Below are 23,538 nucleotides of genomic sequence, written 5' to 3'. Positions count from 1 at the left end.
TGTACAGTCAGACAAGTCTCTAAAAGGATAGCATTAAAAAAAGTCCTCCTGAAACTGCTGGTTCTGCTGGTGCTTCCCCCTAAGCTCCTGAAATATATGGTGGGAAGAGTCAGTCATTATGCTCATGGCCTTCCTGACACATCAGTCTGTGTATGTATACTGTATGTCAGATATGGGGGGGGGGGGGGGGCCTGTGATGGTGGGGGAGATTGTGAGCCTGTGATCTTCTCCACTGCTCTCTGCACTATCCTCCGTAGCGACTTGCAGTCGGCATATAGGCTACAGTTCCCATATCCATGTGCTGTGGGTGTTCTGGGCACTTCAGCGCCACCAGAGGACTCCAGAGCACTCCACAGCACCTCTCTCCCTGTTACTATCTCCCCACCTGGATGTCGTCTGCAATCACCTGATGAGCCTACAAGAACCAGGCCTGTCTGCAGCTCGGCGCGGTAAAGTTAGACAGCCAGACATTTAGGCTCTCAGTGTTTTAGTGTTAGACAGTTAAACGTCACGCCGTTACTGTGCTATTTCTTCTACTCTGTGAACCTGCCATTGACTCGACCTTCTCTTCTCCCCTCCAGTGTTTCCGGGACCCGAGCTCTGTGGAGCAGCCTACGGACCCCTGCACTCCTTTCACCCCCCCCCCCCCCCCGAGTTTGTGAATAATAACCCGCCCGGGTGGGCTTTACTCTGCTTTTGCCTCTCCTTGCTGTGCTTTTGGGTCACACCACACTCGAGTCATAAGTAACACAGTGATGCTAACCGTACCTTGTGTTCCAGTTGGCAGTTCTTAAATGTTATTATGCTCCTGTGTGTTTGGAAGAATAAAGGAGAAGATAAAACATTTGCACAGCACACTGTAAAAATGAATGAATAAATGTTTTGGGCCTTAAAAACAGTATGTGGATGTTTTTATCTTCACGTTGATTCTCGCCTTGATGTCCAACAGTGTTAATTTGGTTGACTAACTAATAATAATAATAATAATACATTTTATTTCTAAGGAGCCTGAAGGCTCTTGACCCCACGGTGGAGAGACGGGCTGGGAGGACTTTCAGAGTGATGGAGGAGGCAGACCTAAGAGACCGGGTGGGGATGTTGACGTGGACACGGTCAGACAGGTATGGGGGGGGCGAGGACGAGGTTATGAATGGCCTCGAATGTATGGAGAAGGATCTTGAAGTCGATACGGTATTTGATGGGGAACCAGTGGAGTTGGTGTAAAACAGGGGTGATGTAAAGACTAAAGGGTTTTGATATTTAGTAACCTGAGCCTAACTAAACAATTTCAGATCACTAAATGGGAACTAAATGGTGTGTTCAAAAGACTATAAGACTAAATCAGAATTAGCTGTCAAAATGAACGCTGATGTCCAGCACCTGGCCTAAATACAGGCCCGAGATGTGCACACAATCGTCTGTGTTTGGGAGAATAAATCATAGTTCATTAGCATCATTGTCTGTTCTGCACAGATCCTAGATCTACCGAGTCGCACTGTGACGAAGGCTCCAAGGAAAAAGGTTTGGGAACCTCTGTGCTGAAGAATCCAACCTGACATCCACAACTAAATATCTCCACTGCGAATGTTCACAAATATATTATACAATATAGAGTGTGCACTGTGCAGCACTCCGGGGATGTTAGGCCTTCATGTTCAAAATGTAGGCCAATCTGATCTGATCTTTAGGACTGACTGTCCAGTGTCCACACTGTTATTTGCATCAGATTTGTGCATTCTTCAGACATATAGTCGAAAATAGCACATCTAAAACATGTCACTACAAAGTGTAAACAGGCTTCAGTGCTGGACTGCCCAGACTGAGACACATGTTTGGAAATCAGATTTGAATAACTTTTCAAACCATCAAGGAATGTGGTTAAATCCGATCTAGGCAACGCCAGCAATCTGCACTTTCCAGCACGGGTCGGTAATGTGTTTATTGGGTTTAATGTGCCATGGGGTTCATAATGTTATGTGTTGCAATAATGCCTTTTATACACAGTATGTGTCACATCATGTTTTGAAACATCATTTTGAAACAAATCTCCGGTGACTAAATCTTGTCCCCTGGAAATTAGTGATTCTTTATTTAACACCTGTTGTTCAGCCATTATTTCGTAGCCCTGGGCACCAATGTCATCATCACTGGGGAAACACATACGGTACTGCCTTTGCTTAATTGCCCAGCTCACGTCGGTGTTGTGTTGCCAGACGATCAGATATCATTGTCTGGGGACTTCTAAATGCATGCTAATTGAGAACACTGCAAGAGAGAACAAAGCTATATCATAATACAAAATGACACTCGTGTGAAGTGAGGGGTGCCCGGAATTTTGGGGGGCATGTTGATTGCTACGGCTTTTTACGCAGGGTTAACATTTAACCCTAACCCTGACCTCAGTAAAACAAATTTAATTTAAACCTAACCTTAACCCAAAACAGCCCCAAAAAGCCCACTAGGAGGGTGCCACTTGTCCCATATCTGCATCTGGTATCCAGGAAGGGTGGCATACAAATACAGTGAGGGAACACAGGCCCTTCGGACTGTACACTATATACTGTACACTTCAACTCGGGTAGACAGTTTGTGAGGGTTTAGGCGTGTGCTGGGTGCAGATTCAAAATCCACACTCTTTGTGTTCATGCACTCATTTTAATGCAAAAAAAAATGTGAAAAGACATAAAACCTCTTTAAAGATAAACAATAAAGAAAAACAGCATTTCAAAAAGTAGGCTACTGGCTGGATTGCATAGACTATTGTGTGCAGGGTGGCAGCATGGCCTTTAGGTGCTGCTAGTGAGGGATCTTCGACTATAGGTTCCCCTGCAAACGTTTCCATGTGAAACCCCAAATAGCCCCCAAGCAGCCAAGCTCATAGCATCAGGCTTTACACAACAGTATAGGCACATGCATTACCAGCTCTATTAATTCAATTATTTTTTCATAGAGTTAAACATTAATCTCATGGCTCTTGTGTTTTATGATGCAGCTATATCCCTGGACGACCCACTGAAGAGCTCTTACCCAGAGTTCAAAGTCTACTTCAAAACGCTGTGTTCAGCACACAGTACAGCACACCTCACTGACATGACGTCCAGAGTGGCACTTCTCTTGGTGGCAGCTGTCTGCATTGGCTTTGCAGCTGCAGAAAAAGGTAAGAAACACATGCATGCACACAATGCACACAAGTGAGCTTGTAGATATGCTACCTATTTGCACAAAAGGGTGTTAAAACCAGCTTGTGACATGCACAATGCAGTGAATGCACAAACTGCAAATTAGATTACTGCCACCTGAACGGACATATAAGATATAACTTTTAAGCGCCATTTTCATGTTTTCCTATTTTTCACCACACGTTCAACAGTTATGACGTGCCCAGAATAGGGATTCTTGATCAAATGTGGGGGACTCGATTTAGCAGGAGTTTTGTCTTCTCTGCCATTGCAGCAACCAAAGCCTTGTTGACAATGTTTGTGTGCTATATTATGCCTATGAAGTATGTGGATGGATGTATTAATGGAGCTAGAGAATGGCCTACCTGGCTGTATATGTTGCTATAGGCTACTGTGTTTATTGTGTGTTTCTGTGTAGAATGGCCTGTGGAAACTAATATTAGGCTGGGACGTTAAAGTCTAATCTAATCTAACATTCAATTAGAGATTAAAGTGCAACTGTGTTTTGGGAGGAAGTTGATTTTGTGGGCAAGGCACACAAAAAATACCACTGCATGTCCGTTGTAGATATACCTTGGATGCTGAGTGTGACCCTGTTGTATGATCAAGTAATTTAACAAAAGAAAAACGAAACACGAAAAGTAAAAATACGGAGATGAGAGCTTTATGCCCAACATCTCGCGCATACACACACATATATATATATATATATATATATATATATATATATATATATATATATATATATATATATACACACACAGTCTATTAACAATGAATATATTTGTAATCGGTACTTTTGTCTGTGTTACGTATGTGTGTCATTTCACTAGAGGTGGACTCCTGTAAGGACTCTGAAAACAAATGGGTCAAAGACGACCAGAGTTGCTCTAAAGATGCTGCTGCGTAAGTATCCTATACTGGTATATTTACTGTATATACTGAATTATAAAAGCACTGTCTCTGCCCTTGGTGTGTCCGGAGTCTGAAGATATTATCTTATAATGTTATGGATTAGTTAGTGATAACTAACATGTAGCATAAGTCTCTAGAGCACAATAAACCTATATGGTACTTATAGTACTTATAGTTAAGGCCCTTTGGTACTGACTGTAGTGTACAGCATTATTTTGGTTCAACACTGTTGCTTTAAATGTTGCTCGTTAAATAAAGTGGATTGGATTGGATGGTTTTATAGTGCTAAAACGAACGGGTGTTTTGTCCGTCTCGGCAGGTCAAAGAGCAGGTTCGTGGACCAGCTGCAGTCCAAAATGCAGCGGGCGCAGGCTCTGAGCGACGAGGACAAGTTGTACCGCTACAAAGGTGTCCTGTACCCCGCCGTCATGTGTCCAGAGGAACACCTCCGAGCTCTGCAGCACCTGCAGGCCCGACACGACGACGTCCTGCTGGTGGCTTATCCCAAATGTGGTGAGTGTACAGTAGGCCTATATACTGTAACTGATGTTTACTGTTATCTACACCGTCTTTTATGATCGCCACGGGTCAGAGCAGCGTCACAGTATGAAAGCACATATACACAGGTAAGGGGTAGAGAGAGGGAGACGCAAACGCAAAGAAATGTAGTAGTGGTTACAATAATAATTAACAATAAGACATATTGTCTTGTTGTATTGTCTATCATGTTATTGTAAATCAATTACCATATATGGACATGGATGGTCCATAATAACACATGTGATGGGAGGTGTGTGTGTGTGTGTGTGTGTGTGTGTGTGTGTGTGTGTGTGTGTGTGTGTGTGTGTGTGTGTGTGTGTGTGTGTGTGTGTGTGTGTGTGTGTGTGTGTGTGTGTGTGTGTGTGTGTGTGTGTGTGTGTGTGTGTGTGTGTGTGTGTGTGTGTGTGTGTGTGTGTGTGTGTGTGCGTCAGGTTTCAACTGGATTTTTGGCGTTGTGGAGAAGATGGTGGCTGCAGCTACAGGTGCTGATACACGGTCCAAGATGCCTCCACTCATGGAATTCTTCGGCCCAGAGCTCTTAAAGGTAAACTGCATGTGCATGTGTGTGTGTGTGTGTGCAGCCATACACCAATCCTCCAGTGACCCTTCACCTCTTGTATCTCTCCCAGGTCGTAGGTCAGAGCCCCTCGCCCAGGGTCCTGGGGACCCACCTGCACCCGGACAACATCCCACCTTCTTTTTACACCAGCAAGGCCAAGGTCAAATGCCCAGAAAGTGTCTTTCTTCATCTCAGATGTACAGCTACAGATGTGTAGTAGCCTTGGGTTTAGGACAGGCCTCCATATGTTGTAGGCCTACTTCTTTTTTTAGTAGGCCATTTAGGCCTGACCTCGAAAAAAAAAAAAAATCACACCCATGTGAACTGAGTGGTGCAACTCCCCTCTCTCCCCCCCAATCTTCGAAATCCTGAAATAAATATTTTCACGATTTTTCAAAAATAGCAGAACTACAAGCTCGTAGCTCGTTTTGTATTACTAGGTACAGTACTTTATGGGGTATCATGGATGTATTATTGGCTGTTCTGTAATTCACATGTACGATGTAGCTTTGTAAGTGTAATTTTATTTCTGCCTCTCGGCCAGTTCCCACTTGAAAAAGAGACTCTGTCTCAATGTGTTTTTACTGGTTAAATAAAGGTTAAATAAATAAAAGTTAAATAAAAACACACCTACATTCACGCATGCTGGGAACGTATACTTAAAGGGATATTTCACTTCCAAAAATAATTGTGGTCATTTCATCGTCTACTACTCAGGCTTTTAGTGAACACCCTGCAGACAGTTTTTTAACTTTTAATGATTTAGCATTTAGATATTTGATTATTCATTTTAGCTGTCCCGCCCCCCTTCCTATACAAACCCATTGTAACTTTTATTTTGGCTTGAATATATCAGATCTACAAAGCTCACAACGTGTAGCCCTATTTCTGTTTCTGTCAGATCGTGGTGATGTTCAGGAACCCCAAAGACACATTGGTGTCAATGTATCACTTCTCCAAAAGCAACCCCGTAGTACCGTCTGTGAAGTCCTGGGAGTCGTTCTACGGGCAGTTCATGACAGGAGACGGTATGTATGTACAGCAGGTCAGAGCTTCCCAACCTTTTCAGGCCATATGACCCATCAAATGAATCATAATTATTTGAACTGGGATTTTTAACTGAGTAAGTAAGTAGCCTTGCCGAGCCATGGGGCCCATAGGGGCAGGAGCCTATCTCCTGTTTCTGTAGCGTGAGGCAGCTTGATGTACAAGACTAAGTACACCCCCTGGACATGACGCTAGTATGTCGCAGGGACTTACCCCCAATCCAACCCTTGCTGAGTGTCAAGCAGGGAGGCATTGGGTCCCATTTTTAGAGTCTTTGGTATGACCCGGCCAGGGATTGAACCCTGAACTGGGTGGGACCCCCACACATGCAGACATGCACTTGGAATTTTTGGAGTTGAGACATTACATTTAGTTTCACTCGGTTCCATAGATAAATATTGTGAAAATAGCAGATCTACAAGCTCACTTTGTGCCGCACTGCAAGCTTGTACATTGTGCATTGTTGAACTGAAAGATCTCCATTTGTTTAATATATATATTAACAAATCTTTTCAATGTCTTTCTGCAGTTCCTTGGGGTTCATATTTTGAGCATGCGTTGGCATGGGAACAGAGGCTGAGCAGTCCTAACGTGATGGTCGTCACCTACGAGGAATTACAACAGGTCAGAACCAGAACCCACCTGGACATCGTCTCTGTCCAAAACTGTTACTTTTCACGATTCAAATTCAAAGGTAGCAAAAGCAGAAGATCGACAAGCTTTAGATCTGTTCATTCTGATTTCCTGTTACGAGCGTGCGTTAAATTACGGAAAAAAACATATATAAACATGCACCACTCCCCCTAAACACTGAGATTTGGTCCTGTCCTCCACCAAATGGCCACACGGGTCCTCTGCAGACAGATACTAGACGACCTGCACTAACCCTAACCCTAAAGTAGAATTCCTGACAAGCTGTGTTCTTGAGTGGCACAGGTGAAAAATTTGTACATAACTCCATCACGAGTCCAACGCAGCTGGAGTGTGTGTGTGTGTGTGTGTGTGTGTGTGTGTGTGTGTGTGTGTGTGTGTGACGCTGCGCAACAGTGCCATCCAGTGGCATTGGCGAGGTGTTTCAGCTTTCCGTGCTTGGACACAGACGTATACGTATATACTGTAGACATAGGCACACACATTGCTGTCTACAGGAATGGCTAGCACCACTCAAAAAAGTGAGCGATCAAAATAAGCGTTAGCGTTAAACCCATCGTGCACGGTCGGAGCTGTCTCTCTCTCTCTCTCTCTCTCTCTCTCTCTCTCTCTCTCTCTCTCTTTCTCTCTCTGAGAGAGAGAGAAAGAGAGAGAGAGAGAGAGAGAGAGAGAGAGAGTTATGTAATGTTGCACCTGTCCTGTAGTATACCACTCGTTCTCCATAATAACAGCAGATTAAGTTAAGAAAACTGTGGCTCCGGAATTCTGCTTTAATCCGAGTTGTTTGCGCTTGCTCTGATTGGCTGTTATATAGGACCTGGAGCGGGGGGTGCGTGAGATGTCTCAGTTCTTTGGCTTCAGGCTGACAGAGGATCAGTTGAAGAACATCTCTGAACGGAGCACCTTCAGCGCCATGAAGGACAACTCCATGGAGACCCACGGCAATGTGGCACGTGTCATCTTCAGGAAAGGTGGGTGTGTGACTGTGTGTGTGTGTGTGTGTGTGTGTGTGTGTTTCTACCATTTGTCTCTCTGTACTGTCTCATTGTTCCTACTGTCTCTCTCTCTCCTATGTCTCTCCTACAATGTCTGTAGCTCAGCTGTCCTACTTTCTCTCTCTCCTATATATGATATATCACTCCTATACTCTTCAAGCTATAGCCTCCCTACACGCTGCTATATCATCATTGATCCTGGACTGGTGGTGATGCACAATTGCACAGTTATAGATTCACGGTTTATAGCCCATATCGTACGGCATACTATAGCACGCCGTTTTTCATCATTTTTGAGGATTTGAAAAATATGAAAAAATTTAAAAAACGATGGGTTATAGCCCATGTTTTGAAATTTTGAAAAAAAAAGTTATCCTCGTTTCTCATCATTTTGGACCATGGGCTATAGCCCATATCGTACGGCATACTATAGCACAGTTTTTCATCATTTTTGAGGATTTGAAATAAATGAAAAAATAAAAAAACGATGGGTTATAGCCCATGTTTTTTGAAATTTTGAAAAAAAAAAGTTAGCCTCGTTTCTCATCATTTTGGACCATGGGCTATAGCCCATATCGTACGGCATACTATAGCACGCCGTTTTTCATCATTTTGGAGGATTTGAAAAAAATGAAAAAATAAAAAAACGATGGGTTATAGCCCATGTTTTTTGAAATTTTGAAAAAAAAAGTTAGCCTCGTTTCTCATCATTTTGGACCATGGGCTATAGCCCATTAACCTGACGCTGCCAGATGAGGGCGGTATTGGGGAAACATATTCCCCAACACAACACTCATCTGGGATCTCTGACGGAGTTGAGCCCTGAGTCAGATCTGCTTCGTACCGAACCAATCAGCGTGAGCTATGTGCGAAACCGGATGTGAAGCTATATAGACACGTCAATATGATTGGTTGTGTTTGCACGCCCACACGGTGATAGACAGACGCTCCCATCCAATCATCTACCATGTATCTTGAAAAAAAGGAACAGCCCCGTCATCGAATTTGCTTCCGCGATCCCAGATCCCAATAAGCTGTGAAACAAATTTGTGTAGCAAGCTTTTTGGATCTGGCAGCGTCAGGTTAATAGCCCATATCATACGGCATACTATAGCACGCCGTTTTTCATCATTTTGGAGGATTTGAAAAAAATTAAAAAATGAAAAAACGGTGGGTTATAGCCCATGTTTTTTGAAATTTTGGAAAAAAAAGTTAGCCTCGTTTCTCATCATTTTGGACCATGGGCTATAGCCCATATCGTACGGCATACTATAGCACGCCGTTTTTCATCATTTTGGAGGATTTGAAAAAAATTAAAAAATTAAAAAACGATGGGTTATAGCCCATGTTTTTTGAAATTTTGAAAAAAACAGTTAGCCTCGTTTCCCATCATTTTGGACCATGGGCTATAGCCCATATCGTACGGCATACTATAGCACGCCGTTTTTCATCATTTTGGAGGATTTGAAAAAAATAAAAGAACGATGGGTTATAGCCCATGTTTTTTGAAATTTTGGGAAAAAAAGTTAGCCTCGTTTCTCATCATTTTGGACCATGGGCTATAGCCCATATCATACGGCATACTATAGCACGCCGTTTTTCATCATTTTGGAGGATTTGAAAAAAATGAAAAAATGAAAAAACGATGGGTTATAGCCCATGTTTTTTGAAATTTTGAAAAAAAAAGTTAGCATCGTTTCTCATCATTTTGGACCATGGGCTATAGCCCATATCGTACGGCATACTATAGCACGCCGTTTTTCATCATTTTTGATGATTTGACAAAAATGAAAAAATAAAAAAACGATAGGTTATAGCCCATGTTTTTTGAGATTTTGAAAAAAAAAGTTAGCCTCGTTTCTCATCATTTTGGACCATGGGCTATAGCCCATATCGTACGGCATACTATAGCACGCCGTTTTTCATCATTTTAGAGGATTTGAAAAAAATGAAAAAATTCAAAAACGATGGGTTATAGCCCATGTTTTTTGAAATTTTGAAAAAATACGTTAGCCTCGTTTCTCATCATTTTGGACCATGGGCTATAGCCCATATCATACGGCATACTATAGCACGCCGTTTTTCATCATTTTGGAGGATTTGAAAAAAATTCAAAAACGATGGGTTATAGCCCATGTTTTTTGAAATTTTGAAAAAAAAAGTTAGCCTCGTTTCCCATCATTTTGGACCATGGGCTATAGCCCATATCGTACGGCATACTATAGCACGCCGTTTTTCATCATTTTGGAGGATTTGAAAAAAATAAAAAAACGATGGGTTATAGCCCATGTTTTTTGAAATTTTGGAAAAAAAAGTTAGCCTCGTTTCTCATCATTTTGGACCATGGGCTATAGCCCATTAACCTGACGCTGCCAGATGAGGGCGGTATTGGGGAAACATATTCTCCAACACAACACTCATCTGGGATCTCTGACGGAGTTGAGCCCTGAGTCAGATCTGCTTCGTACCGAACCAATCAGCGTGAGCTATGTGCGAAACCGGATGTGAAGCTATATAGACACGTCAATATGATTGGTTGTGTTTGCACGCCCACACGGTGATAGACAGACGCTCCCATCCAATCATCTACCATGTATCTTGAAAAAAAGGAACAGCCCCGTCATCGAATTTGCTTCCGCGATCCCAGATCCCAATAAGCTGTGAAACAAATTTGTGTAGCAAGCTTTTTGGATCTGGCAGCGTCAGGTTAATAGCCCATATCATACGGCATACTATAGCACGCCGTTTTTCATCATTTTGGAGGATTTGAAAAAAAAAAAAAAAAAAAAAAAACGATGGGTTATAGCCCATGTTTTTGAAATTTTGGAAAAAAAAGTTAGCCTCGTTTCTCATCATTTTGGACCATGGGCTATAGCCCATATCATACGGCATACTATAGCACGCCGTTTTTCATCATTTTGGAGGATTTGAAAAAAATGAAAAAACGATGGGTTATAGCCCATGTTTTTTGAAATTTTGACAAAAAAAAGTTAGCCTCGTTTCTCATCATTTTGGACCATGGGCTATAGCCCATATCGTACGGCATACTATAGCACGCCGTTTTTCATCATTTTGGAGGATTTGAAAAAAATTAAAAAACGATGGGTTATAGCCCATTTTTTTTGAAATTTTGGAAAAAAAAGTTAGCCTCGTTTCTCATCATTTTGGACCATGGGCTATAGCCCATATCGTACGGCATACTATAGCACGCCGTTTTTCATCATTTTTGATGATTTGACAAAAATGAAAAAATAAAAAAACGATGGGTTATAGCCCATGTTTTTTGAAATTTTGAAAAAAAAAGTTAGCCTCGTTTCCCATCATTTTGGACCATGGGCTATAGCCCATATCGTACGGCATACTATAGCACGCCGTTTTTCATCATTTTGGAGGATTTGAAAAAAAATGAAAAAATTCAAAAACGATGGGTTATAGCCCATGTTTTTTGAAATTTTGAAAAAAAAAGTTAGCCTCGTTTCCCATCATTTTGGACCATGGGCTATAGCCCATATCGTACGGCATACTATAGCACGCCGTTTTTCATCATTTTGGAGGATTTGAAAAAAATAAAAAAATAAAAAAACGATGGGTTATAGCCCATGTTTTTTGAAATTTTAGAAAAAAAAGTTAGCCTCGTTTCTCATCATTTTGGACCATGGGCTATAGCCCATATCATACGGCATACTATAGCACGCCGTTTTTCATCATTTTGGAGGATTTGAAAAAAATGAAAAAATGAAAAAAACGATGGGTTATAGCCCATGTTTTTTGAAATTTTGAAAAAAAAAGTTAGCCTCGTTTCTCATCATTTTGGACCATGGGCTATAGCCCATATCGTACGGCATACTATAGCACGCCGTTTTTCATCATTTTGGAGGATTTGAAAAAAAATGAAAAAACGATGGGTTATAGCCCATGTTTTTTGAAATTTTGAAAAAAAAGGTTAGCTTCGTTTCTCATCATTTTGGACCATGGGCTATAGCCCATATCGTACGGCATACTATAGCACGCCGTTTTTCATCATTTTTGATGATTTGACAAAAATTAAAAAATTAAAAAACGATGGGTTATAGCCCATGTTTTTTGAAATTTTGAAAAAAACAGTTAGCCTCGTTTCTCATCATTTTGGACCATGGGCTATAGCCCATATCGTACAGCATACTATAGCACGCCGTTTTTCATCATTTTGGAGGATTTGAAAAAAATGAAAAAATGAAAAAACGATGGGTTATAGCCCATGTTTTTTGAAATTTTGAAAAAAAAAGTTAGCCTCGTTTCTCATCATTTTGGACCATGGGCTATAGCCCATATCATACGGCATACTATAGCACGCCGTTTTTCATCATTTTGGAGGATTTGAAAAAAATTCAAAAATTCAAAAACGATGGGTTATAGCCCATGTTTTTTGAAATTTTGAAAAAAAAAGTTAGCCTCGTTTCCCATCATTTTGGACCATGGGCTATAGCCCATATCGTACGGCATACTATAGCACGCCGTTTTTCATCATTTTGGAGGATTTGAAAAAAATAAAAAAATAAAAAAACGATGGGTTATAGCCCATGTTTTTTGAAATTTTGGAAAAAAAAGTTAGCCTCGTTTCTCATCATTTTGGACCATGGGCTATAGCCCATATCATACGGCATACTATAGCACGCCGTTTTTCATCATTTTGGAGGATTTGAAAAAAATGAAAAAATGAAAAAACGATGGGTTATAGCCCATGTTTTTTGAAATTTTGAAAAAAAAAGTTAGCCTCGTTTCTCATCATTTTGGACCATGGGCTATAGCCCATATCGTACGGCATACTATAGCACGCCGTTTTTCATCATTTTGGAGGATTTGAAAAAAATAAAAAAATAAAAAAACGATGGGTTATAGCCCATGTTTTTTTAAATTTTGAAAAAAAAAGTTAGCCTCGTTTCTCATCATTTTGGACCATGGGCTTTAGCCCATATCGTACGGCATACTATAGCACGCCGTTTTTCATCATTTTGGAGGATTTGAAAAAAAATGAAAAAACGATGGGTTATAGCCCATGTTTTTTGAAATTTTGAAAAAAAAGGTTAGCCTCGTTTCTCATCATTTTGGACCATGGGCTATAGCCCATATCGTACGGCATACTATAGCACGCAGTTTTTCATCATTTTGGAGGATTTGAAAAAAATGAAAAAATAAAAAAACGATGGGTTATAGCCCATGTTTTTTGAAATTTTGAAAAAAAAAGTTAGCCTCGTTTCTCATCATTTTGGACCATGGGCTATAGCCCATATCATACGGCATACTATAGCACGCCGTTTTTCATCATTTTGGAGGATTTGAAAAAAATGAAAAAATGAAAAAACGATGGGTTATAGCCCATGTTTTTTTAAATTTTGAAAAAAAAAGTTAGCCTCGTTTCTCATCATTTTGGACCATGGGCTTTAGCCCATATCGTACGGCATACTATAGCACGCCGTTTTTCATCATTTTGGAGGATTTGAAAAAAAATGAAAAAACGATGGGTTATAGCCCATGTTTTTTGAAATTTTGAAAAAAAAGGTTAGCCTCGTTTCTCATCATTTTGGACCATGGGCTATAGCCCATATCGTACGGCATACTATAGCACGCCGTTTTTCATCATTTTTGATGATTTGACAAAAATGAAAAAATAAAAAAACGATGGGTTATAGCCCATGTTTTTTGAAATTTTGAAAAAAAAAGTTAGCCTCGTTTCTCATCATTTTGGACCATGGGCTATAGCCCATATCGTACGGCATACTATAGCACGCCGTTTTTCATCATTTTGGAGGATTTGAAAAAAATGAAAAAATAAAAAAACGATGGGTTATAGCCCATGTTTTTTGAAATTTTGAAAAAAAAAGTTAGCCTCGTTTCTCATCATTTTGGACCATGGGCTATAGCCCATATCGTACGGCATACTATAGCACGCCGTTTTTCATCATTTTGGAGGATTTGAAAAAAATGAAAAAATAAAAAAACGATGGGTTATAGCCCATGTTTTTTTAAATTTTGAAAAAAAAGGTTAGCTTCGTTTCTCATCATTTTGGACCATGGGCTATAGCCCATATCGTACGGCATACTATAGCACGCCGTTTTTCATCATTTTTGATGATTTGACAAAAATTAAAAAATTAAAAAACGATGGGTTATAGCCCATGTTTTTTGAAATTTTGAAAAAAACAGTTAGCCTCCTTTCTCATCATTTTGGACCATGGGCTATAGCCCATATCGTACAGCATACTATAGCACGCCGTTTTTCATCATTTTGGAGGATTTGAAAAAAATGAAAAAATGAAAAAACGATGGGTTATAGCCCATGTTTTTTGAAATTTTGAAAAAAAAAGTTAGCCTCGTTTCTCATCATTTTGGACCATGGGCTATAGCCCATATCATACGGCATACTATAGCACGCCGTTTTTCATCATTTTGGAGGATTTGAAAAAAATTCAAAAATTCAAAAACGATGGGTTATAGCCCATGTTTTTTGAAATTTTGGAAAAAAAAGTTAGCCTCGTTTCTCATCATTTTGGACCATGGGCTATAGCCCATATCATACGGCATACTATAGCACGCCGTTTTTCATCATTTTGGAGGATTTGAAAAAAATGAAAAAATGAAAAAACGATGGGTTATAGCCCATGTTTTTTGAAATTTTGAAAAAAAAAGTTAGCCTCGTTTCTCATCATTTTGGACCATGGGCTATAGCCCATATCGTACGGCATACTATAGCACGCCGTTTTTCATCATTTTGGAGGATTTGAAAAAAATAAAAAAATAAAAAAACGATTGGTTATAGCCCATGTTTTTTGAAATTTTGGAAAAAAAAGTTAGCCTCGTTTCCCATCATTTTGGACCATGGGCTATAGCCCATATCGTACGGCATACTATAGCACGCCGTTTTTCATCATTTTGGAGGATTTGAAAAAAATGAAAAAATGAAAAAACGATGGGTTATAGCCCATGTTTTTTGAAATTTTGAAAAAAAAAGTTAGCCTCGTTTCTCATCATTTTGGACCATGGGCTATAGCCCATATCGTACGGCATACTATAGCACGCCGTTTTTCATCATTTTGGAGGATTTGAAAAAAAATGAAAAAACGATGGGTTATAGCCCATGTTTTTTGAAATTTTGAAAAAAAAGGTTAGCCTCGTTTCTCATCATTTTGGACCATGGGCTATAGCCCATATCGTACGGCATACTATAGCACGCCGTTTTTCATCATTTTTGATGATTTGACAAAAATGAAAAAATAAAAAAACGATGGGTTATAGCCCATGTTTTTTGAAATTTTGAAAAAAAAAGTTAGCCTCGTTTCTCATCATTTTGGACCATGGGCTATAGCCCATATCGTACGGCATACTATAGCACGCCGTTTTTCATCATTTTGGAGGATTTGAAAAAAATGAAAAAATAAAAAAACGATGGGTTATAGCCCATGGTTTTTGAAATTTTGGAAAAAAAAGTTAGCCTCGTTTCTCATCATTTTGGACCATGGGCTATAGCCCATATCATACGGCATACTATAGCACGCCGTTTTTCATCATTTTGGAGGATTTGAAAAAAATGAAAAAACGATGGTTTATAGCCCATGTTTTTTGAAATTTTGGAAAAAAAAAAATAAGCCTCGTTTCTCATCATTTTGGACCATGGGCTATAGCCCATATCGTACGGCATACTATAGCATGCCGTTTTTCATCATTTTGGAGGATTTGAAAAAATGAAAAAACGATGGGTTATAGCCCATGTTTTTTGAAATTTTGAAAAAAAAAGTTAGCCTCGTTTCTCATCATTTTGGACCATGGGCTATAGCCCATATCGTACGGCATACTATAGCACGCCGTTTTTCATCATTTTGGAGGATTTGAAAAAAATGAAAAAATGAAAAAACGATGGGTTATAGCCCATGTTTTTTGAAATTTTGAAAAAAAAAGTTAGCCTCGTTTCTCATCATTTTGGACCATGGGCTATAGCCCATATCATACGGCATACTATAGCACGCCGTTTTTCATCATTTTGGAGGATTTGAAAAAAATTCAAAAATTCAAAAACGATGGGTTATAGCCCATGTTTTTTGAAATTTTGGAAAAAAAAGTTAGCCTCGTTTCTCATCATTTTGGACCATGGGCTATAGCCCATATCATACGGCATACTATAGCACGCCGTTTTTCATCATTTTGGAGGATTTGAAAAAAATGAAAAAATGAAAAAACGATGGGTTATAGCCCATGTTTTTTGAAATTTTGAAAAAAAAAGTTAGCCTCGTTTCTCATCATTTTGGACCATGGGCTATAGCCCATATCGTACGGCATACTATAGCACGCCGTTTTTCATCATTTTGGAGGATTTGAAAAAAATAAAAAAATAAAAAAACGATTGGTTATAGCCCATGTTTTTTGAAATTTTGGAAAAAAAAGTTAGCCTCGTTTCCCATCATTTTGGACCATGGGCTATAGCCCATATCGTACGGCATACTATAGCACGCCGTTTTTCATCATTTTGGAGGATTTGAAAAAAATGAAAAAATGAAAAAACGATGGGTTATAGCCCATGTTTTTTGAAATTTTGAAAAAAAAAGTTAGCCTCGTTTCTCATCATTTTGGACCATGGGCTATAGCCCATATCGTACGGCATACTATAGCACGCCGTTTTTCATCATTTTGGAGGATTTGAAAAAAAATGAAAAAACGATGGGTTATAGCCCATGTTTTTTGAAATTTTGAAAAAAAAGGTTAGCCTCGTTTCTCATCATTTTGGACCATGGGCTATAGCCCATATCGTACGGCATACTATAGCACGCCGTTTTTCATCATTTTTGATGATTTGACAAAAATGAAAAAATAAAAAAACGATGGGTTATAGCCCATGTTTTTTGAAATTTTGAAAAAAAAAGTTAGCCTCGTTTCTCATCATTTTGGACCATGGGCTATAGCCCATATCGTACGGCATACTATAGCACGCCGTTTTTCATCATTTTGGAGGATTTGAAAAAAATGAAAAAATAAAAAAACGATGGGTTATAGCCCATGGTTTTTGAAATTTTGGAAAAAAAAGTTAGCCTCGTTTCTCATCATTTTGGACCATGGGCTATAGCCCATATCATACGGCATACTATAGCACGCCGTTTTTCATCATTTTGGAGGATTTGAAAAAAATGAAAAAACGATGGGTTATAGCCCATGTTTTTTGAAATTTTGGAAAAAAAAAAATAAGCCTCGTTTCTCATCATTTTGGACCATGGGCTATAGCCCATATCGTACGGCATACTATAGCACGCCGTTTTTCATCATTTTGGAGGATTTGAAAAAATGAAAAAACGATGGGTTATAGCCCATGTTTTTTGAAATTTTGAAAAAAAAAGTTAGCCTCGTTTCTCATCATTTTGGACCATGGGCTATAGCCCATATCGTACGGCATACTATAGCACGCCGTTTTTCATCATTTTGGAGGATTTGAAAAAAATAAAAAAATAAAAAAACGATGGGTTATAGCCCATGTTTTTTGAAATTTTGGAAAAAAAAGTTAGCCTCGTTTCTCATCATTTTGGACCATGGGCTATAGCCCATATCATACGGCATACTATAGCACGCCGTTTTTCATCATTTTTGATGATTTGACAAAAATGAAAAAATAAAAAAACGATGGGTTATAGCCCATGTTTTTTGAAATTTTGAAAAAAAAAGTTAGCCTCGTTTCTCATCATTTTGGACCATGGGCTATAGCCCATATCGTACGGCATACTATAGCACGCCGTTTTTCATCATTTTGGAGGATTTGAAAAAAATGAAAAAATAAAAAAACGATGGGTTATAGCCCATGGTTTTTGAAATTTTGGAAAAAAAAGTTAGCCTCGTTTCTCATCATTTTGGACCATGGGCTATAGCCCATATCATACGGCATACTATAGCACGCCGTTTTTCATCATTTTGGAGGATTTGAAAAAAATGAAAAAACGATGGTTTATAGCCCATGTTTTTTGAAATTTTGGAAAAAAAAAAATAAGCCTCGTTTCTCATCATTTTGGACCATGGGCTATAGCCCATATCGTACGGCATACTATAGCATGCCGTTTTTCATCATTTTGGAGGATTTGAAAAAATGAAAAAACGATGGGTTATAGCCCATGTTTTTTGAAATTTTGAAAAAAAAAGTTAGCCTCGTTTCTCATCATTTTGGACCATGGGCTATAGCCCATATCGTACGGCATACTATAGCACGCCGTTTTTCATCATTTTGGAGGATTTGAAAAAAATGAAAAAATGAAAAAACGATGGGTTATAGCCCATGTTTTTTGAAATTTTGAAAAAAAAAGTTAGCCTCGTTTCTCATCATTTTGGACCATGGGCTATAGCCCATATCATACGGCATACTATAGCACGCCGTTTTTCATCATTTTGGAGGATTTGAAAAAAATTCAAAAATTCAAAAACGATGGGTTATAGCCCATGTTTTTTGAAATTTTGGAAAAAAAAGTTAGCCTCGTTTCTCATCATTTTGGACCATGGGCTATAGCCCATATCATACGGCATACTATAGCACGCCGTTTTTCATCATTTTGGAGGATTTGAAAAAAATGAAAAAATGAAAAAACGATGGGTTATAGCCCATGTTTTTTGAAATTTTGAAAAAAAAAGTTAGCCTCGTTTCTCATCATTTTGGACCATGGGCTATAGCCCATATCGTACGGCATACTATAGCACGCCGTTTTTCATCATTTTGGAGGATTTGAAAAAAATAAAAAAATAAAAAAACGATTGGTTATAGCCCATGTTTTTTGAAATTTTGGAAAAAAAAGTTAGCCTCGTTTCCCATCATTTTGGACCATGGGCTATAGCCCATATCGTACGGCATACTATAGCACGCCGTTTTTCATCATTTTGGAGGATTTGAAAAAAATGAAAAAATGAAAAAACGATGGGTTATAGCCCATGTTTTTTGAAATTTTGAAAAAAAAAGTTAGCCTCGTTTCTCATCATTTTGGACCATGGGCTATAGCCCATATCGTACGGCATACTATAGCACGCCGTTTTTCATCATTTTGGAGGATTTGAAAAAAAATGAAAAAACGATGGGTTATAGCCCATGTTTTTTGAAATTTTGAAAAAAAAGGTTAGCCTCGTTTCTCATCATTTTGGACCATGGGCTATAGCCCATATCGTACGGCATACTATAGCACGCCGTTTTTCATCATTTTTGATGATTTGACAAAAATGAAAAAATAAAAAAACGATGGGTTATAGCCCATGTTTTTTGAAATTTTGAAAAAAAAAGTTAGCCTCGTTTCTCATCATTTTGGACCATGGGCTATAGCCCATATCGTACGGCATACTATAGCACGCCGTTTTTCATCATTTTGGAGGATTTGAAAAAAATGAAAAAATAAAAAAACGATGGGTTATAGCCCATGGTTTTTGAAATTTTGGAAAAAAAAGTTAGCCTCGTTTCTCATCATTTTGGACCATGGGCTATAGCCCATATCATACGGCATACTATAGCACGCCGTTTTTCATCATTTTGGAGGATTTGAAAAAAATGAAAAAACGATGGGTTATAGCCCATGTTTTTTGAAATTTTGGAAAAAAAAAAATAAGCCTCGTTTCTCATCATTTTGGACCATGGGCTATAGCCCATATCGTACGGCATACTATAGCACGCCGTTTTTCATCATTTTGGAGGATTTGAAAAAATGAAAAAACGATGGGTTATAGCCCATGTTTTTTGAAATTTTGAAAAAAAAAGTTAGCCTCGTTTCTCATCATTTTGGACCATGGGCTATAGCCCATATCGTACGGCATACTATAGCACGCCGTTTTTCATCATTTTGGAGGATTTGAAAAAAATAAAAAAATAAAAAAACGATGGGTTATAGCCCATGTTTTTTGAAATTTTGGAAAAAAAAGTTAGCCTCGTTTCTCATCATTTTGGACCATGGGCTATAGCCCATATCATACGGCATACTATAGCACGCCGTTTTTCATCATTTTTGATGATTTGACAAAAATGAAAAAATAAAAAAACGATGGGTTATAGCCCATGTTTTTTGAAATTTTGAAAAAAAAAGTTAGCCTCGTTTCTCATCATTTTGGACCATGGGCTATAGCCCATATCGTACGGCATACTATAGCACGCCGTTTTTCATCATTTTGGAGGATTTGAAAAAAATGAAAAAATAAAAAAACGATGGGTTATATATAGCCCATGTTTTTTGAAATTTTGAAAAAAAAAGTTAGCCTCGTTTCTCATCATTTTGGACCATGGGCTATAGCCCATATCATACGGCATACTATAGCACGCCGTTTTTCATCATTTTGGAGGATTTGAAAAAAATAAAAAAATTCAAAAACGATGGGTTATAGCCCATGTTTTTTGAAATTTTGAAAAAAAAAGTTAGCCTCGTTTCTCATCATTTTGGACCATGGGCTATAGCCCATATCGTACGGCATACTATAGCACGCCGTTTTTCATCATTTTGGAGGATTTGAATTTTTTTTTTAAACGATGGGTTATAGCCCATGTTTTTTGAAATTTTGGAAAAAAAAGTTAGCCTCGTTTCTCATCATTTTGGACCATGGGCTATAGCCCATATCATACGGCATACTATAGCACGCTGTTTTTCATCATTTTGGAGGATTTGAAAAAAATGAAAAAATGAAAAAACGATGGGTTATAGCCCATGTTTTTTGAAATTTTGGGAAAAAAAAAATAAGCCTCGTTTCTCATCATTTTGGACCATGGGCTATAGCCCATATCGTACGGCATACTATAGCACGCCGTTTTTCATCATTTTGGAGGATTTGAAAAAAATAAAAAAACGATGGGTTATAGCCCATGTTTTTTGAAATTTTGGAAAAAAAAGTTAGCCTCGTTTTTCATCATTTTGGACCATGGGCTATAGCCCATATCATACGGCATACTATAGCACGCCGTTTTTCATCATTTTGGAGGATTTGAAAAAAATGAAAAAATTCAAAAACGATGGGTTATAGCCCATGTTTTTTGAAATTTTGAAAAAAAAAGTTAGCCTCGTTTCTCATCATTTTGGACCATGGGCTATAGCCCATATCGTACGGCATACTATAGCACGCCGTTTTTCATCATTTTGGAGGATTTGAAAAAAAATGAAAAAACGATGGGTTATAGCCCATGTTTTTTGAAATTTTGAAAAAAAAGGTTAGCCTCGTTTCTCATCATTTTGGACCATGGGCTATAGCCCATATCGTACGGCATACTATAGCACGCCGTTTTTCATCATTTTTGATGATTTGACAAAAATGAAAAAATAAAAAAACGATGGGTTATAGCCCATGTTTTTTGAAATTTTGAAAAAAAAAGTTAGCCTCGTTTCTCATCATTTTGGACCATGGGCTATAGCCCATATCGTACGGCATACTATAGCACGCCGTTTTTCATCATTTTGGAGGATTTGAAAAAAATGAAAAAATAAAAAAACGATGGGTTATAGCCCATGGTTTTTGAAATTTTGGAAAAAAAAGTTAGCCTCGTTTCTCATCATTTTGGACCATGGGCTATAGCCCATATCATACGGCATACTATAGCACGCCGTTTTTCATCATTTTGGAGGATTTGAAAAAAATGAAAAAACGATGGGTTATAGCCCATGTTTTTTGAAATTTTGGAAAAAAAAAAATAAGCCTCGTTTCTCATCATTTTGGACCATGGGCTATAGCCCATATCGTACGGCATACTATAGCACGCCGTTTTTCATCATTTTGGAGGATTTGAAAAAATGAAAAAACGATGGGTTATAGCCCATGTTTTTTGAAATTTTGAAAAAAAAAGTTAGCCTCGTTTCTCATCATTTTGGACCATGGGCTATAGCCCATATCGTACGGCATACTATAGCACGCCGTTTTTCATCATTTTGGAGGATTTGAAAAAAATAAAAAAATAAAAAAACGATGGGTTATAGCCCATGTTTTTTGAAATTTTGGAAAAAAAAGTTAGCCTCGTTTCTCATCATTTTGGACCATGGGCTATAGCCCATATCATACGGCATACTATAGCACGCCGTTTTTCATCATTTTTGATGATTTGACAAAAATGAAAAAATAAAAAAACGATGGGTTATAGCCCATGTTTTTTGAAATTTTGAAAAAAAAAGTTAGCCTCGTTTCTCATCATTTTGGACCATGGGCTATAGCCCATATCGTACGGCATACTATAGCACGCCGTTTTTCATCATTTTGGAGGATTTGAAAAAAATGAAAAAATAAAAAAACGATGGGTTATATATAGCCCATGTTTTTTGAAATTTTGAAAAAAAAAGTTAGCCTCGTTTCTCATCATTTTGGACCATGGGCTATAGCCCATATCATACGGCATACTATAGCACGCCGTTTTTCATCATTTTGGAGGATTTGAAAAAAATAAAAAAATTCAAAAACGATGGGTTATAGCCCATGTTTTTTGAAATTTTGAAAAAAAAAGTTAGCCTCGTTTCTCATCATTTTGGACCATGGGCTATAGCCCATATCGTACGGCATACTATAGCACGCCGTTTTTCATCATTTTGGAGGATTTGAATTTTTTTTTTAAACGATGGGTTATAGCTGCCTGTCATGATGATTATCATGACAGTCATGACTTAACTGCACCCTGTTTTTGGCGCTCGCTACATTTACAACAAAAACGTATACATAAACATTCGGATTTCAAATGTAAAGTACTCACAATTTGTCCCACGGTTAGTTAGTTGCTGCACCAGCGATTAGCACTGCTGCATTCCGCATTCTTTAATAAAAAGCATTTTTATCCGAGCGCCCCGACCACTTTTTTCAAACGGGGTTCGTTTGAGAAATCCACAGTTGCACCCGTGGGACAAATTGTGAGTACTTTATTTTTGAAATCCGAATGTTTATATATACGTTTTTGTTAAATGTAGCGAGCGCCAAAAACAGGGTGCAGTTAAGCCATGACTCTCGTATGAATACGAGAGTCATGAACCATGGCTATATAATTCCCTATCTTGGGCGAATATTATTTGAAAAAACGAAAGAGTTTGTACAACTTGTAGGTTGATTACTTCTAACACCGAGAGACTCGATCGTCGAGAGTTTTAGTGTGAAAAAAAAGGGGCCGTTCTATTACAGGAGGTCTCTGGTCAACTGGTCAACTATACGTATATATTACCACTGAATGATTTCTTATGAGGACACGACAGTACAAATTAGTCATGCTGTAACCACATGGCATGCATGCACACGCACGCATGCATGTATTGCGCACGCACGCACGCACACAAACACACGCACACGCACGCACACACACACACACACACACACACACACCTAATACATGCACCTAACACTTTACATTGTGCAATTGATTTTGTACTGTAATTTTAGTATACCTGGCTATTTTGTTTACTGTTTATGTTGTGATTTTATCACTATTATATGGCTGTTCCTCTGGTTGGTGCAATGCATAGGAACTGAGAATCCAAGAATTCTACTCTTGTACAATAAAGAATCTTAAAATCTTGAAATACACACGCTCGGTAACATAAAGTGGAACGATGAACATAACTCTACAAATATGCATATTTTACATTGTCTGACATTCTGTGTTCTCAGATCAGTGTACAGAATAAATACTGGTCTCTCTCGACAACAAACACCTTTAGACATTTCTGCC

At 38.4% G+C, this 23,538-nt stretch overlaps 1 protein-coding gene across 1 annotated transcript; it reads left to right on the top strand.

The window, feature by feature from the left end:
- Positions 1-979: 979 nt before the first annotated feature.
- sult6b1 (sulfotransferase family, cytosolic, 6b, member 1) lies at positions 980-23,494 on the top strand (the record flags this gene model as incomplete). The annotated part of the gene is made up of 10 exons (XM_080758674.1): positions 980-1,121; positions 2,993-3,157; positions 4,013-4,085; positions 4,414-4,607; positions 5,066-5,178; positions 5,264-5,353; positions 6,095-6,221; positions 6,770-6,864; positions 7,706-7,862; positions 23,478-23,494. Exons 2-10 carry the CDS (start codon positions 3,091-3,093, stop codon positions 23,492-23,494), a joined length of 933 nt encoding a protein of 310 aa, XP_080614800.1. The 5' UTR covers positions 980-1,121; positions 2,993-3,090.
- Between the last annotated feature and the right edge of the window lie 44 nt (positions 23,495-23,538).

The sequence above is a fragment of the Protomyctophum bolini genome (genome assembly GCF_963924005.1).
Source record: "Protomyctophum bolini genome assembly, chromosome: 3".
In the NCBI taxonomy this organism is placed as follows: Eukaryota; Metazoa; Chordata; class Actinopteri; order Myctophiformes; family Myctophidae; genus Protomyctophum; species Protomyctophum bolini.
This window is presented reverse-complemented; position numbering and strand designations above follow the sequence as displayed.